We start from the raw sequence: 18,535 nt of genomic DNA, 5'->3' as shown, positions 1-18,535 counted from the left end.
TATCCTGCACACCAACATCTCAGAAAAAAATTTAACATCTGCACTATTGCAGATGTTTTTAATACTCTCTTTCCATGCCAAATGTGGCATTGACGTCCCTCAGGTGCCAGCAGATCACTGAATACACACGCATCACCATGGAAACAAGACGTGGCAAACGATGTGTTAGCAACTTATTGTTGACAGAGCTGACATGAAGCTGTTCTGATGAAGCCAAGCCTAATTTTTTTCTGAAATGTCATCAGTTGCATTTATCATGCATCTGTCATCAGCATGAGATCTCTGACAGGATGGATGAATTGGATTGGTGTTCTGTATCTTTCAGCTTTTAAAAAAAATAGCTCAGTGCCTAGAGGTCTGGCAGCTTTCAAGGTGTCCTGCTGTGTTCAACGGGGATGGACAGTTCTGAAAGAGGAAATGTCCTAGAAGAGGATATGTACAATGATATACTTATATGCACTGCCACATTGCTCTGTTAAAGAACTTCAATATTTACCTAAGAGCATGGTACTGTATTAGTAATAGTGGAAATATACAAGGAATTCAAGAAACAAACTTCTTGAACTGCTGGAAATGCATCATTAGGGGCAGGAATAAAATCAGCTAGTGCAGCTACTGTATGACTGCCGTAATAGTGTAGCATGGCAAAGCATACTGTAGCATAGCATAGCATAGTGGATCTTTACAGAAATCTTAATATACTCTGATCAACTCTAGCATTAAAACCACTCACAGATGAAGTGAATAACATTGATTATCTTGTTACAATGGCATGAGAACTTCTATCTTACCCTAAAAAGTCCTAGCTGGAAGTCCTAGACTAAAAGTGATTTAGGAAACTTCTCAGAGCAACTCTGAGTAGTGAGGAGGTGTGGTTGACCCCGTTGCTTGGGATGATGCACTAATTTAAAGGCTGTGATTGATTGATACATTTTTTTGTAAAAATCTATTTCAAATTGATGGGAGCAAAATGGCTCACTTTTAATCAGTTTACATGATAGCAGGACAATCTATTTAAGTTGCCTACTCTTAACAATTTTTACCTTAGGAGCTGTTTTAAGGTAAGATGTTACGTGAATAATTTTTATCTTTACTAAGATTTAGTCCCAAATTTAAGGGAGAATTTTAAGAAAATGTCATAATTTTAAGATTTTTTTTTTATTTTGTCACTAGGCGCAACTTTTAGGCTTAAGATGTTGTGTGAATACGGGCCCAGGTGTGTGCGGTGTTCATGGTGTGCAGTGGTTAGTACATACCAAGAGTGGTCTAAGCAGGGACAATCTGTAAACTAGCAACAGAAAAACATATGCCCAAAGATCACTTATGTACATTGAAGACAGAGTGCATTGCTGCTTCCTGGGTAGGAGGCTGTGTGGATGCAGACCAGTCAGAGCAATACAGTATGTGCAACAGAATTGGACTATGGAGCAGAGGAAGTTGCCTGGTCTGATGAATCAAGTTTTCTTAAACATTAGGTAGAGGCCAGGTATGTGCGTCACTTACCTGGGCAAAAAAATGACACCAGGACGTACTATTGGAAAAAGACAAGCTGTTAGAAGCAGTCGGATGATCTGCTCAATGTTCTGCTGAGAAACCCTAAGTCCTGGCATTCATCTAGTTACTGGACACATACAACCTATCTACTGTAAACATTGTTCACCTACACCTATTTATGTCTATGGTATTCCCTAATTGTAAAAGATTTTCTTTCTCCATGATAATGCAACCCAGCAACACTGCGAAAAAGTGTTCATGAATGGTTTGAGGATCTGATTGAGCATCTGTGGGATGTACTGGACAAACACGTTTGATTCATTGAGTCTCCACTGCACAATATACGGAACTTAAAGGATCTGTTGCATCTTGGCATCAAATACCACAGCAAACCTTTAACCACCCATCAACACTATACAGTATGTTTGATTATTCTTGATTACGCAGAGAGTTCATGTGCAGGTTCAAGATATTGACAACAACGTGGGTATCTATGAGAAGAATCCACAAATTACCTACACTAAAGAACAAGATTTAAGCTGTTGTAAGAACTTAGTCTGAATGGCCTTTGTCCTTCATTATTATCATCCCTTATTGTACTGGGTAATGCATTTCAATGATTGTATAAAAACCAAATAACAATGAATGTATTTTATATACTGTACTTTTTTTTGTAAAATCCATATACTGTAGTGTCATTTGAATTAACCATTTAAACCATTAAACATTAAAATAACCATTTTAAGCTAAGATTCCGTGACATCGCCTCTCTCCATCTTGCTTGCTTCACTGGTGAGCGTTTGGGATGTTTGTTTCCATTATAAAAATTAAGCTGCTGACCCGGTTGCATGAACAGTGTATGTGTGCTATTGCTACGTAGGTTATATGTTTTCAATGAGACCATGTTGGGTTACCACTACAAATCACCATTAGAACAAATATGTGATTTAAACTCACAGCCATCTGGTCCTGAGAACAGAACTATAATCACTGACTGTCTACTGCCGCAGTCTGCAGGGCTTTTTTCTTTTTCGTTTCTGACAGTTATTACTGTATATAAAGCTCTATAGTTTCTGACTGTAACTTATTTCCCTTTCCAATATTTTTTCAACTATTACTGGGTGCTATTAACCATATAAATCAGCACATTTCCCCACAGTCTTGAGCAATTGAAAGTATTCAGTAAGGTATGAAATTATGTAATCCTTTTAATTATGGTAGGTCTTCTGCCTTTAGGCTCCCTTGTGTTTCTACAGTATCTGTGAGGTCCGACGTAATTAACAGAGTTGTGCAGTATAGACTAACATTGCAGTTTTTCTCCTCTCTTGTAGGCCTGTCAGCTAAATATCCACTTCCTAAAGGTAGCTCTTTCTGTTCTCTGCTTGCTCCCTCATCCCCCACGAACTTACCCTTTTTTTTCCCTTTCTGATTTTTTTGTCTGTGGCTGTGCCCACTGCAGAGAAATCAGATTTACTAACAATGATGCAGTCATTGATTTTTACAGGGTTGCTATGCATGCACAAACAAATTCACATGAACTTGTACACATAGACATACATGTTTTCTCTCACTGCCTTTTTTTACACATGTATCCTCACACACTTACACACCTACAAACAATTGCAATTGTTAGTAAAGAGGCAGCCCATGGATGCTGAAGGGACAGTATATTACTGTGTAATATACAATGAGCATAAGTGGTTTGCAGCATGCCTTCTATAGAAATTACACACTGCACTCAAATGAAGCATGCCTCCACATGCATGCACAGGTAATGAAGCTCTGCAGTATTCCTGCCCTTTATTCCATTTATAGTCCTATAATAAATGTAATGAATACACAGCAACTGCATCAGTGCTGGCCACTGCATTGAATGCTGTATTAGATTTAGTTATGCATGCTTTTGGAACGTGCACTTACATGGGAACAACACTAGGGGGCAGAACAATGTTTTTAATTGAGTCATTTACAAGCAAATTTTGTGAAGCTGTCTGGAAGAGACTTGTACTGTACATTATATATAGACTGTGTACTTTATTACTATTCATTGCATATATCCAATATACATGTAATATATTTTATCTGATGTAGTCATAAGTCAAATTACAGATTTACTTGTGAATATACAGAAATTGCATAATTAGAATGAATGGTTAATTTCCTTCTCTGTATAAAGTTACACTTAAGGTTTTGGCACTGCCTGTAAAATGCCTGTATTATTTGGGTTACCAGTAAAGTAAAATTTTCAGTCAACAACAGTACAGCAAAGTGCTGTAATATCTTACACGGTATCAAATGTCACATAATGCACTTTAATCTTACTTTTAAATTAATATAAACTTTACAGCATTTTTGCAGCATAGTATGTTCTCTTTATTTTAATTAAAAAGACAAATATATGTATGTATTTTTTTATCATTTTGAGGATAGATCTGGCTGCATGTCATGAAATATATTATTCATGTACTGCATCCTATGTTTCATTTGGGGTGGGGATTTAAATGAAAAGTATTCATATGCTTTGCTTTGATTCTTTCAAAAACATGTTATTTGTACAATGTATACACAAATATTTCAATTGTAACAATGATTCAGGATATTATGACATTATGACTTCAGGCTATGCTTTACACGTAACAAAGCGATCCTTTTATGCAGTCATTTGAATCATTTCAACCAACTTGGTAATTTCAGTCATTTCTAAGTTTCAAGACAGCTGCTAGCTCACAGTGCTGCTACACTTACGCTTCATATGATCAATTGTAAGCAGTGCCAAAGAGTATCAACAGATAAAACATCTGTTTTAAATTTAAGGCAGAGATAACTTGCTTTTTTCTTAATGAATTTTTCATTAGAACAGAAAGTTCATTAAATAAAATAAAAATCGATGAAAATCTGTAAAATCTCCCACGATGTCTCCTACGGAAACCTGAACAATTTCTGTATAAACACCTGGAACAGATGATCTACAACCAATTTTATTAATTTTCATTTATTGATCTGTTTTGCTACAGTATTTTACTCTTTGACTTCTGTCTGCCGAAACACTTTCCTGGGTCAGCTTGACTTTAGTCTGTTCGACTTTACAGCTTGACTACACTCCGTCAGTTAAGGAGCCCTGGTATAAAATGAATAACCAGATAAAATAAGAAAAATAGAAAGATGTTGGGAAGCAGAGAAAGAGACACATAATGAGAGTGTGTGTGTCATGCCACTTGTTTCACACCCCATTGTTGGCAAGGCCATGTGAAGCTGTGAACAGGAAGACGTAGCGGAATTAATAAAAGAACGGGAGTAATCTTGTGATAGAAGATGGAGGGTGTAATTTAAGGCTATGAAAGGTCCTCATTAACACGGTCAGGAGGAACAGATGAAAATCCCCGGCCCTGGCTGAAAGCACAGTGTGATACAACACCAATAATATGATAGCATATGAACCGTATTATAAAAGGCGTCTTCTAATTTCTTTGTTATTCCTTATTTCATTTCCTTGCATCCCTTCTTCATATTCATCCCACTGAGGATGCAGGAAATAAAATAAGGATAAGAATAAGGACAGAGACATAAGGACAGAGAAATCGACAGCTATTGTTTGTCCAGTCTTTAAAGTCTTTGTCAGATGTCTTAGCATTCTTGCAAAAAGTCAAGTGAGTTTTTCTTATCATCCTGTTATCCTCTACACCAGCGTTTCTAAAAGCCCGGACTTCGGTCCGGATCCGGATCACATGGTAAATAAATTCGGTCTCAGCCCACACCTCGTGTTAGGAATACAATAATACAATGCACTAAAGTGTACATTTCCGACTTTGAAATAAAGCAGCGATCCTGGCCGGAGATTAAGGCTAAACTTAATCGCTTCTCTTTTTGACATGGCGTGGCAACATTGACAGCCGGTGAGCAAATGACATTTTAAGAGTCAGCTAACAGGCACCAATTCAAAAAGGACTTCACAATCTTTCCTGCGGGAAAATAAAGACTTTGGCATTTTCTGTCAGTGTACATTATGTCCCCCATGCGGTGAGGATATCATGATCCAAATAAGCAAAGAAAAGGTCAGTGTCTACATCTAGTGACCACACCTTTTTGTGCCAAGGTACAAGGCAACTAATTGAATGCAGACCGTGCCATTTCTCCCACTAGGCTGCTTTGCATTTTGACTGTCTTGACCGTGATCACATGTCACATCTTTTGCCTGCTGAATAGTGTTATTTCAAATAGAGACACATGACAAGGACACAATAGAGATTTACATCGTCACAATAGAGACACAATAGAGAGTTACATCGTCGCATTTTCCATGCATTTCCATCTACACTGCAGCGAGATGAAAAAAATCCCAAATGTTTAGAATCCTGCAAGCACACCTCAGGTCATGTGAGAAGAACCTCCTGGATCAGCTGGTGAAATTCTCTGTTTTCTTCGTGCTTGAAGGATGGTAAACACCCTAGCAGATTGTTTTTTCCCCCACAAATAAATTCAATAGCAGTGCTCTTGCTAGGGATTTTCGGTATTGAGAATCCAATTATATTCTGCAACTTTTTTAGATGGTGCACATGGTTGCTTAGCAACGGCAGACACAACAGGAGCGCAAGCTTTAGAGTGCTTTGAAAAGAAGGCGAAAGCAGTGCAGCTGGCATTTTCCATGTTTTTAGATGTTTTACTTCAAAACCATTTTGGTTATACAGTGTCTTGTAGTGTTGTGTTCGTTTAATCGGTTTATTCAGAAACGAGTACACTTTGCTTATTTAATTTGTTGAGGTATGCAAATTAGTCAATGAAGATTTTTTTCCAACATTGCTTTTACACCTGCAAATATTGGAGATTTTTAAGATAAGATAAGATAATATAAGATAAGATAAGATAAGATAAACCTTTATTAGTCCCACAAGTGGGAAATTTGTTTGTTTTAGGTTCATAAGGAAAAGTTTGCAGGCAAACAGTGGCATTATTTTTGCAGAAACTTGGAATGTATTTTGAAACTTTCTGACACTTGAATGTATGTTGGTTTAAGGTTAGAGATGTTTTGGTTTAATAGTCTGATTGCAGTCAAAAAGTGGAATTTTTCCACTAGGTTTGAATGTATTTTGTTCCAGGCCTTCTCGAACATACATTGCTTGTAAGTTATAAGCAGATTTAATAAAACTCATTTGCTTATCATAGGACCTTTGATCTTGAATACAAATCAATGGATTAAGCCTACAGGGCTGTGGTGTAACATACATTACTGAAAGAGCATGGTACACCCCCTGCATAAAATCAAATGGTGTTATAGTGCACAGGATATGGAATTACAAAGTTCACACTAGTTACACTTACTGTATACATATGATTTTCTACTATGCACTTCACTATGAATGGTTGCAGGGTTTTCTTTCTTCTTGTCTTTGCCAGGCAAGATCCATTCTCAGATTGAGTGTGTTTGTGTGTATGCTCATTAAAATTTTATGTTTTTACAGAAAGCTAAGCTGGGCCCAGGCAAGAAAATGATCACACCGTCAGACCACCGGCGTTTCAGTTTTCCCTCCGGCAACATGGACAGGGTTCATCTCAACGACTTTCACTTTCTGGCACTTCTAGGAAAGGGCAGCTTTGGCAAGGTCAGCCAAGATGGCCAAATGTTTATTTCAAAACTCTAAAAAAATGTTGTGGATTACTTGAAATCCTGTGTTAGTTAACAGAAATTAGATTATGTTAACTTCAGTACCTTAACCAAGAATTAATTAATGAAAACCTGCCATCTGTTAGCGTAGAGGGGTGAAATCATGCTAACATCCTAATCTCAGAATAAATAATTTCAAAATAAGGAATAGGGAATAGTTTTATAATTAAAAAAATTATGTAATAAATCTGCGGACATCTACGCAGATTTATAGGCAGGCGGGGATTTATAGGCAGGAGGACAACAGTGAAAATATTAGGAAAAAAAGAAAACTGAAAAGGGGCCTGAAAAATAAAGAACATATCCCTATATAAATAAATAAAGAGATTTGGGGGGCAAAAAATAAAAAAATAATTTAAAAAAAAATCATTTCACAAAGAAGGGGAGGATATATATATATATATATATATATATATATATATATATATATATATATATATATATATATATATACTAGAGGCTTCTAAATCTTGCATTGGGACTCCCACACTTAACAACATATTCGGTGGTGCCATATTGGAGCGCCTCCTCATACCAAATTATTTATAAGTGCTAAATATATTTTTGAATATTAGTAAATTGCTTTTCATGAACAGGTATACAGTGGTACCACAGCATACGAATTTAATCCGTTTCAGAGGTAAGTTCGTTAGGTGAAAAATTTGTGTTGTGAAATGCATTTTCCCATAGGAAATTATGTAGATGCAAATAAATATTACCCATATTAACAATTTCCAACATTATTATCATACTTTTGCATGTAAAAACATTTAAAACCTTAACCTTAATTTATGATTCCTTTTGGCAATAGCTGCTTTAAAAATTAAACGGCACCTTTTTATTCTTTAACTTTCTTGAGACCCCTGGTGCTACGTACTGTATTCACTAAATCACAATCTTCACTTGCCCAAAAAGCAAAAAACACCAATAAAAATCACTTCGCTTGGCTTACTACTGACGCATGTAACAGCTCCCTAGCAGACGTGCAACTTAGCAGCCATTCAGTTCGTATGGTGTTCATATTCCAAGGTACCACATATAAGAATTATTAAACTCATTTGGATAAGGAAGGAAGATATTTTTATTTAATTAAATTTACTTTTATATTACTATTAATATTATGATTTTGCAATATATAATATATATTTCATACAGATTTACAATTAACAATTACAGCTGGTAAAAACATTGTTCCTTGGTCAGCTCCCTTTTTAAACCAGACATACTTTCTTATCATTTTGATGGAATCTGTTCTCCCCATGCAGGTAATGCTGGCGGAGATGAAGTCCACGGAGGAGCTGTACGCAATCAAGATCCTGAAAAAGGACGTTGTGATCCAGGATGATGACGTGGAGTGCACTATGGTTGAGAAGAGGGTGCTGGCACTGAGGGACAAGCCACCCTTCCTCACTCAGCTGCACTCCTGCTTCCAGACAGTGGTGAGAGCTTGGGCCAAAGAAGGACATTACGGATGAAGAACCTGAATAAAATGGAGGGTTGTGAAAAGAAACTTTTACAAAAATATTTAGCTCTTAACAATACCTGTGGAAAATAGTGAGTGAATTAACCTTTACTTATTAAAAAGTGTTTGAGTATTGTTTCAGTGGTTCAGTATTCTAAAAGTAAAGATCTTTGCATGTCCTAAAGCACATACTGTAGTATAGTAAGTTACTATGCTTTAGTTACTACAGTATATTGTTTTTGTAATTAAAAAAAAAATAATAATAAAACAGTTTTTTTATATACTTATTTATATAAGTGCTTGTGCTTAAAAGACACTTCCCGTCTGTCATTTTCAGTCTGTATAGTACAAAATGGCAAAATTGATTCAACTGGAAGATTTGTCCAGAGTATCACACATACAGTATGTCAATGTGTACATTTATAAAGGTGTCAGTAGAAGGTTTTTTTTCGAGACCAGGGCATGGTCAGTAGGGGCATCCTTGCTATAAATATTTCAGTGTGCTTTTCCACATGCCCTTTATATATTATTCATTCATATATATTATTCAAAAAGTGTTCATAAATACTTCTGTTATGTTTCCACAAAATATTCAGCTATCTGTCACCATTACATATTTTATGAGTTAAATAATTGTCTTATTGCATTACTGTCACTCTAGTCTTTGGAAATAAAGACTAATGTGTATAATCACAAGGTTACTTAATTATCTTCAAAAAATGTACAATAAAACTGATGCAAATTAGTTAGTGTAGGTTGCTTTATACACAGTATCTCTGTTAAAAATGGGATTGCATGTCAGTTTCTGCTGTGAGTACCTCAAAAATTAAAAACCACAAGTATAAGTATTGCTACAAAGGCATAAAAGTTTGAATGATGTGACTTTATATTTGTTTTGTAGGACCGGCTCTACTTCGTGATGGAGTACATTAATGGAGGAGACCTGATGTACCACATCCAGCAAGTGGGCAAGTTTAAGGAGCCTCAGGCTGTGTAAGAGATCAGCTAATTATATAGTATTAATTAAAATAATCTAGTGCTTATTTATTTAATTCAATTCAATTAATTTTTTTTATTTGTATAGCGCTTTTAACGATTTACATCATCACAAAGCAGCTTTACACAATCAAAAGAATTAAGTTTGTATGAAATGTGAATGTGTATGAATCAAAATTATATGATTGTCCCTGATGAGCAAGCCTAGGATGACGGCGACAGTGGCAAGGAAAAACTCCCTGAGATTGTAATAGGAAGAAACCTTGAGAGGAACCAGACTCAACAGGGAGCCCATCCTCATCTGGGTGAAACAGATAGCAGGATTTTCCCATTTTTAGATTACCCACTTTCCTCTTGCCATATGTGACTCCTCATATCAAGTCAGGTACTAAGTCAGACAGGTTAGTTTTGTAATAGGGTAAGTGCAGTGGGTGAAATATATCAAATCTTTAGTTTCAGCAAAAAACTGTTTCATACTTTATCTTTCTGATCCTTCAACACAATTCAGATGGATTTCATCTTTTTTTACTACATCATGAAACAAATTTTTCGCTGGCCATACCTCAGCAATCGGACATGATTATACAGTTATAAACTTTGTCTCAAAAATGGAGCTTATTTAACCATGAATCTGAAAAAACTCAAATAAAAAAACTCAAATCACCCAAAATGTGACTCGATGCCTAATTTAATAAGCACTAGTTTGCATCTGGCCTGAAGCATTTTGCCTGTAAAATGCTTCATGGATAAATATTTGTGCATGCCATCAGTACACAGTTTTAGTGAGAATTAACTGCAAAAGGTATTATTATAAATAATAAATGTGGTAGTGTAAACAGAGCATGCCGGTTATAGCCTGTTGCTTATAGTCTTCTAGCAGAAGTTTGACTATTGTGTAAAATTTGCTTTGAGAATGAGTGTTTTTCTGTGTTAGTTAGCGTGCATATGTGTTTGGTGGCAGGAAGAACCTGTTACACAGGCTAAGTGTGTGAACATTTTGGTACCTTTTGCAAAATGGCAGGTGGGGCGTGTGAAAAGGCCTTATGGTTGCAGCGTGTGGTGTAAAGGTCTGTGATGGGTTGAAAAGAGAACCAAAACATCATCCTAGCTTTCCTACACTCTCTGCTACAGGATCTTCAGGATCATCTAATCTGAGACTGATGAGGATGGGAGGTCTGAGATGGGCTTTACTCAGAGTACCAGAGAACTGGTGTAGAGGAACCAACTAAGGTTCTCTGTCAGGAATTTGGCTCACTTAATGATCTCTATGGAGAAGCCATTGATGTTCAACAGAGAGAGGTCAACAACCATCTCATTAATTTAGTCTATGTTCAGAGACATCTTGTTGGCTGTGCACCAGTCTGTTAGCTGCCACACGTCCTCTGTGTACACTGATTCATCATTTTTGCTGATGAGTCCCACCATGATCATTTCATTGGTGAACTCAATTATGTAATTCAATCTGTTCATTGCTGCCCTGGGTGCTGCTCTCAATCCAACTGTGGTTTCCCAGTCAGAAATTCCAGGACCCTGTTTAATAAGGTGTGCAAGGCCCAGAAGGATCAGCTTTCCAGTCAGGAATAATGATGCTAAATGCTGAACCAATGTCTATGAACAGCATTTGAACATACTGTACTGTATGTGTCTATTGTGTCCTGGTGAATGATAGGCAAATGAAGAATGCCACTTAGCACCTGGTCATTGGGAGAAGGGGTGGTCTTCCTACTACCAAATATCTAAAACTTATTTTGCCTTCAGTAACTGTTACTTTTATGTTTGAAGACAGCTTTAGCCCTGAGGTCTATCTTAGGTCTTCGTAACTGATAAAGCTGACTGCAATTCTGAGAAAGTGCTAAAACTATATTTTTATTCACATTTTTTAGGTTTTCTAATATCCTTTTTTATTACTGTTCAAGCCTGATCATTACTTTATTATGTGCTCATAGGTTCTACGCTGCTGAGATTGCCTTGGGCTTGTTTTTCCTGCATAGGAAGGGAATCATCTACAGGTAGGTCTAAGACATTTTGGAATTTGGGAGAATCTCTTAACCAGATCGACTTTCATAACCTGGCTGCTTTAAGAGTTTCCATTATTAAATATTACACTAGAAGTAACATCAGTCAAACACTGTTAAGAAGAATTTTATTTAGGAGGTGGTGTATCATAAGACTGCATTGAGAGTCTCTTTTTAAATGTGCGCTTCTTATAACTCTTCCTACCTTGAATTGTGTTTGTTACTATATTATTGTATTTGTGTTAAAAAATAGTCTGTTTGGTTTCATAGCTGTTCTTTACACATGAATCATGGTCAAGTTAGATGGTTAGTTTCTACATGATATTCGCAGTGTAGTGGTTAGCACTGTGGCCTCTCACCTTTAGGGTTAAGGGGTTTAGTTCTCCCTCAAGTCTGTGTCATGTGCTCCCCATGCTTGGTGGGTTTCCTCTAAATGCTCCGATTTCCTCCCAAAGACATGCAGATGGATTGGGACCTTGTCCAGTGTGTGCCCTAGGTCCTCTGGGATTGTCTCCAGGCTTCCCATGACCTTTTACAGAAGAAGTGGTACAGAGAATGAGTGAGAGTGGGAGTGTTGTTTTGTTTGTTTGTTTGTAGGTTGGCAAGTGCCATTAGTATTTGCAGTCTAAAAACTACCACAGTCCTTGCTTCCATTGCAAGAACATCTTACTGTCAACTGTATACTTGTTAAAATGTGAATGTTGAACTCAGTGTGGTTTGACAAATACGTGTTGTACTGCAGGTGGCAGCTAACAACAGTTAAACGTAGTGCAAGACGTCACGTCGGCGTGGTGTCAGTCTTGTGACACTGATGAAGATGAATTACTCATACCCTGAATGAAAAAAAGGATGGGGAGACAAAGAGGCTGTTTATCTGTCACTTTGTTAAACTCTTTCAATTCACTTTCTTCTGATCCTTTACGGACCAAGAACAGAAAACAGTATCTGCATAAATAAGACTCCTTGAAAGTTCTGAAGAGACACACACACACACACACACACACACACACACACACACAGCATTTTCTATTACAATATCCTATAATCCTATAACCACCTGCGAGGGCAAGACTTTTAATAAAGAAATAAAAGTCTGAAGCTTGTTGACACTTCAGTTGCTTTGTCCATATGTTCATATCTGTATTTATATGTAACCCAATTTGTCTATTGAGCAATGTTAAATTGAGAGAAATATGGATTTATGTCTGAAAAATGGTTACGAGATTTGCCTTTATTAGGTATTTTGCTGTATTTTCGGCTGGCACATGTGTGACTAAAACATATGAAACCCTGAGAAGGCCATGACTTCATGAGTAGGCTTGAATAACTGCCTACAACCCAATTTTGTGAATGTTCACTATTGATCGCTCCCTACTCCCACCTACATTCACCAAATGTTAACTTAATACAACTGGCTAAATTATGACTGTACTTTTGCCTGGATAGCTCATTGGGATTTCTATATCATGAAGTATGAATTTTGCAATAAAGTTCTGAATGTCAAGGACAATGGCAGTAATCGCAGGTTCTTAGTTCCGGTTGTATCTATGCTGGATACTTCATACATGGCTTACAGACATAGACTACAGCTCCTAGTTGTCATGATCCAGGTCCAGAACAAACCTGATTCCAGTCACCAGCCGCACTATAAAAAAAACAGACTCTGTATTCCCATAAACTTCCTAGTGTTGTTCAGTTAGCCTTCCTCCTGACAGGCAATCCTTTTAGTGTTACTGTTATTGGTTTTGACTTTGATCTCATCTTCTGGTTTTGTAATTCCTCTTTGTACACCCTCCTGTGTCTGCTGACTGCCTGAACCTATCCTGTTTTTGACTTTCCATGACATTTTCAATCTGTTTGATATTATGTTATTTGTATTAAAAGTGCATTTTTGTAACTGCATCGACTCTCACACCTGATAGAGCACACATAACTAGCATACTATTTTACCCCCCCTATACATCTTGGGTGGGCGTGCAATGCCTTTATAATGTATGCCACACAGATGCACTGCTATCAAATGCTTGATGTGTTCGCCCCCGTACCCCTGTGACACCATACTGTACCATCCCTTAAAGAAGGTGCTCATGGTGATTATTGCTCTCCAAACAGACTCCATTGAAAAAGGTGCTGCTTTGTAAGTAAGACACGTTTAAGCTCCTTTTACGGAGACAAATACATACTCCAGGTCATTGCAAAAGGGGAATGGTAGTGTGAATCTTGTCAGTGTAGTGTGAATACAGCCACTGACTGTAGAGGGTCTGCCCCTTAGATTAGGCATCATAATGCCTACAAGGTTTCTGTCAGCTGTATAATGGCTGACCTTCCCTAATAAAGGCTAAACTTAACTTATAAACTTAACAATAATGTACAGTATACACATTTCTTTTTCTGCTCCATTTCCACTCATCTTTTCTCTTCCAGAGACCTAAAGTTGGATAACGTGATGTTGGACTCAGAAGGCCACATTAAAATAGCAGATTTTGGCATGTGTAAGGAGAACATGTACGAAAGCATGACAACACGCACCTTCTGCGGCACTCCAGATTACATTGCCCCAGAGGTAAGACATGAGTGAAGTGTATCAGTTAGTGGGGACGGGACTTTTGGTGTAAGTTCAGGTTTTTACTTCTCATTAAGACACAGCTATAGATATTAATCTTATGTCTTATCGATTGATTGTTTAATTGATGTAGAACTGATGTATTAATTTAGCTATTTAATGCTAATCTGCCTTAGTAGTGTGTAATCCAGACATGAAAAGGTACTGGCAGAAAGCTAAACAAAATCGTACAGTTCAATGATAAACACTTAAATTTACAATACTAATTGGAATGTGGATGAGAATTGCTTTTTAGCAATTATTTAAAGAACAGAGGTGCATGGTGAACTTTATAATAATAGAGAATTAAGGTCTGATCAAAATTTTATATTTTTCTTGAGAAACTAGGATCTGCTTGGGTATCTCTAACTAAGAGAGATAGAATAATGTCATAATAGAGAAGAAACTTTTGAACACTAAAAAGTAATGAATTAAGCATTTAGAATTTTAAATATAAAGGTGGCACAGTGACTTAGTGGTTAGCACTGGTGCCTTGCACCTTCAGGGTCTGGGTTCGATTCCAGCCACGGGTCCATGTGTGTGGAGTTTGCTGAACAGCATATAGAAATTAGTTTCTTTGCAAATATTTAAGCTTCTCCAATGAAGAAAGAATTGGCAGAAGATTTAGACTCTGCTAATACCTATAATTATGCATGTGTTTATCTATTTTTAGTGAGTAGTGTGTAGGAGGACTGTCCATGTGTTTTGTTCCTTTTTTTGCTTTGTTTTATCTCCAGCATTGAAATTAAAGCCACGCTACACAGAGCACATATGAAGAACAGAAAGGACATAAGTGATCCAAACTCAGTGTGGACATCAGCAGTGCCAAATCCTTAACGTGTCTGCTTTCTGCCTCTCTGCAGATTATTGCTTATCAGCCCTATGGAAAATCAGTGGACTGGTGGGCCTATGGTGTGCTTTTGTATGAGATGCTGGCTGGGCAGGTACGTTTTTGTGTTTTTTAGCCTGAAAGATCAGACTTAATTCATTTCAGCAGGAATGGGGAAATGTGCTAAATCAAATAAAAAATTTGAGACATGCTCATGTATTTGAGGTGGATGCCAAACAGTAGTTGGTCTGGTGCTGTTATTTATTATTTAAGGCATGTTCTAGCATCATTCAGTCTTGCCATATAAAAAAATTGCCGTAATTTTTTAAAAATAAATGTTCTACTGAAAATAACATACAGTATAAATTAAATACATGCTAGAAATCAGGAAAAAATACATTTAACTTCAGCCTTCTTTTTTTTCTGCAGGAGTTTAACATAAGCTTTATCATCCATTCAGTTTGATATCCTTGTGATTATTGTGTAGCCATCTGGTAGCTTTTAATCATAAATAGGGAAAATGCATAAATATGATAGGATAATTCATCATTTATAGCAGCTGGTAGCCAATCATCATAATAAGACACTTAGTATGCCAAACATTGCTTTGACACTTACAGTACTCTCCAAGTGTCTTGAGCCACCCCTCACTTGTCATTTTTTTTTTATATATGTAGGCTTGAGGAATAGTTCTCTAGGCTTCCTGAAGGAGCCTTTTTTAATTCTAATTTTTGCCAGGTTTTTAGCTCCAGCTCCTGTACCTAACCAGTTTCAGCACAATGTGTTTTTTTTGTTTTGTTTGCTAAGCAACACAGTGACCTATGAATCACGTAAACATTAAAACCAATAAATCATGAACCAGTGAGAAACAGGTGCAGATGATGACGGATGATCAGGCCTGTGATACATATACTGGTGATGCTGAATGATGAGTGCTGGGAACAGATGAGAGGGGAAATGAAGTTGCTGCTGAGGTTGTTACATAATAATACTTCTGAAAATGTGTAAATTTAACTCTTATTCAGTGGTGACTCACTTCAGGTTATAAGCACTTTTATGAGCCAGACTGATTATCTGTGTAAAGCCCTGCTGTGATCAAGCTTGTGCTCTGACAATTGCTTTGGTTAAATTTGATGTCATAGGAAAGAATAAGACATGCATAGCCTGTTTTAATGCATAATCCATGTAAACAAAATAAAGCTAAAATAAAATAAGAGCGTATCAGTCCTATCAGTGTGACTTGTGCGCAATAATAATGTAGGTGATAATATATGCTATAAAAGCACATAATACGAAAGCTGTACCAAAAGTAATGCAAAGTGGGCTTAACTTTTGTATTACTTGACATACTGTAGGTAGTTCAAATTGTACATGTTGATAAGAGCACCTCTTGGTCTATACAAAGGTACTCCTTAACTCCAACACAAGTGCAACAAACAGGATTTCCAAAAAGTTCAGTTAGTACAATTTGTAACAGAGCTTTTTTGTAATGCTTAATGCTCATGTTCCTGGAATAAAACAGATCCTAAAAAAGCTTCATTAAATTCCAATTTCAGTAAAATCTCTCTCTGACATTTTTCACAGTTGACTTTCAACAATATAGTGCAGTATAATCAGAAAGATTGAGTCCCAGTGCACCTACCTCAAACAGTTACTGAGGTGCTTTTCCTCATCAACACCTTCCTGATAGACTTACACTTTTGTAATGTGTTTTTCACCTTCTGAAAAAAAAGCCAGTCTCTTTTTGTGTCTCACAACAGCCCCCGTTTGATGGTGAGGACGAGGATGAGTTGTTTCAGTCGATCATGGAGCACAATGTCTCCTATCCCAAGTCCATGTCGAAAGAAGCTGTGTCCATCTGTAAGGGGGTGAGTACTTGTCTTTTAATTGCTAAATAAACACAGAATCAAAGGGATGCAGAAAGCAGGATTCAACTTTATTGTCAAGGCCACATTAGTTTATAGCATGATTTGATAGCTATGTGTTAAATTTCATGCTTTCTTGTGCCATGGGGATGAGAGCAGTGTCATCTGGAAGAGACCACTCCCTTCACATAAAAGTGATAAATGATAAACTTGATCAGTCAAAACAATAAATTTTTTCTGCAGTTGGGACTAGCACCAGTCCCAAACCATGCATTAGAATCTTAGACCGCTTAAAAGATATGTTTCTAGATTATATTACAAAGTGAAGTTAAAATTGAGTTCAGTTCGTTATTGGAGCTTAGGTAGACTGTAGGAAACTCCAGTCCTAAACAATCGAGCGACTGAAGTCACCTGTCCTCAGAGAACAGCTGTCTGCCAGTGTGGTATGAGATGATTTGGAGCGACATGGTGTGAGAGTTTTTGAAAAGGTTTAGAAAACTGACCCTGATTGTACTTTTATTTCTTTCCCTTTCTTTTAGCTGATGACGAAGCACCCATCTAAGCGACTCGGATGTGGTCCAGAAGGAGAGAGAGACATTAAGGAGCAGGCTTTCTTCCGCAGAATCGACTGGGACCGGCTGGGCAATCGAGAGATTCAGCCCCCATTCAAACCCAAAGTTGTAAGTCTGTTTCTTTCTATGTCTGTGTTAATGTCTATCTGCATGTCTATGTGTAGTCAAGTACCAATATTATTCTTTTATTTATGAAACCTAACCATCACACCCAAGTGTGGTTCTCACCCAGACTGCTGGCACAAAGTTGGAAGCAAAAAACATAGAGATATAAATATAGATATCTTTGTACCTAGACCTATTCCAGCATGACGGTGTCTGTGTATACAATGCAAGCACCATGAAGAAATGTTTTGCCAAATTTGGAGTGGATGCCCTCCAACTACCTGATTCCAACTAACTGAACACCTTTCATTTCCAATCCATTCTAAAGCCTTTCTAAGTTTAAAATGGCTTCTTTAACCCGAGTGAGTCTACATGAAAGAAACATAAGGAAAAGGCATGATTTATTTTAACACTTGTGTGCTGTGTCTTTCTCATTGTCCTTCCTTATACACCAATTTAGTGAGGGAAATAGTCCTCCTATATGACCATAGTGATAAAAGGACAGGGACAGTACTGTATATACAAAATGTGAATACAGTGGTACCTCGGCATACACGTTTATTTACTCGGAGGGGGTTTTTACTGCAAAATTTTGTATTGCGAAACATGTTTTCCCATAGGAAATAATGTAAATGCAGATAATCTGTTCCAGCTACCCAAAAAGTATTATCAATATTACCAATTTCCAACACTATAATTATATATTTTTAAATATAAAAACAATATATTTAGAAAAGACACATAAATAAAGTAAAATATGAAACGAATATACATTAAACCTCACCTGACCTTAATTTATGATTCCTCTTGGAACCGGCTGCTTAATAGTGCATAATGGTTCTTTGTAAAGCTGCCGATCACTTTTTTATATGGCGTTGTATACTTTATAATCTGTTTCCATATGATGTTTTGCCCTATCAATTGTTTAGGTTTTTT

General features: G+C 36.9%; 1 protein-coding gene across 2 annotated transcripts in view; it reads left to right on the top strand.

Moving 5' to 3' along the window:
* Positions 1–18,535, top strand: part of prkcab (protein kinase C, alpha, b) — a 158,865-nt gene that overhangs the window by 135,310 nt on the left and 5,020 nt on the right. The window contains exons 9-17 of one of the 2 annotated variants that reach the window (XM_053514581.1): positions 2,826–2,855; positions 6,951–7,091; positions 8,419–8,592; positions 9,517–9,608; positions 11,558–11,620; positions 14,051–14,189; positions 15,092–15,172; positions 16,818–16,925; positions 17,462–17,602. In XM_053514581.1, coding sequence (XP_053370556.1) covers positions 2,826–2,855; positions 6,951–7,091; positions 8,419–8,592; positions 9,517–9,608; positions 11,558–11,620; positions 14,051–14,189; positions 15,092–15,172; positions 16,818–16,925; positions 17,462–17,602 — 969 coding nt within the window. The remainder of the gene's footprint in view (positions 1–2,825; positions 2,856–6,950; positions 7,092–8,418; positions 8,593–9,516; positions 9,609–11,557; positions 11,621–14,050; positions 14,190–15,091; positions 15,173–16,817; positions 16,926–17,461; positions 17,603–18,535) is intronic. The other variant, XM_053514582.1, reaches the window with a different exon arrangement.

This window comes from Clarias gariepinus, chromosome 16, assembly GCF_024256425.1.
Source record: "Clarias gariepinus isolate MV-2021 ecotype Netherlands chromosome 16, CGAR_prim_01v2, whole genome shotgun sequence".
NCBI classification, from domain to species: Eukaryota; Metazoa; Chordata; class Actinopteri; order Siluriformes; family Clariidae; genus Clarias; species Clarias gariepinus.
This window is presented reverse-complemented; position numbering and strand designations above follow the sequence as displayed.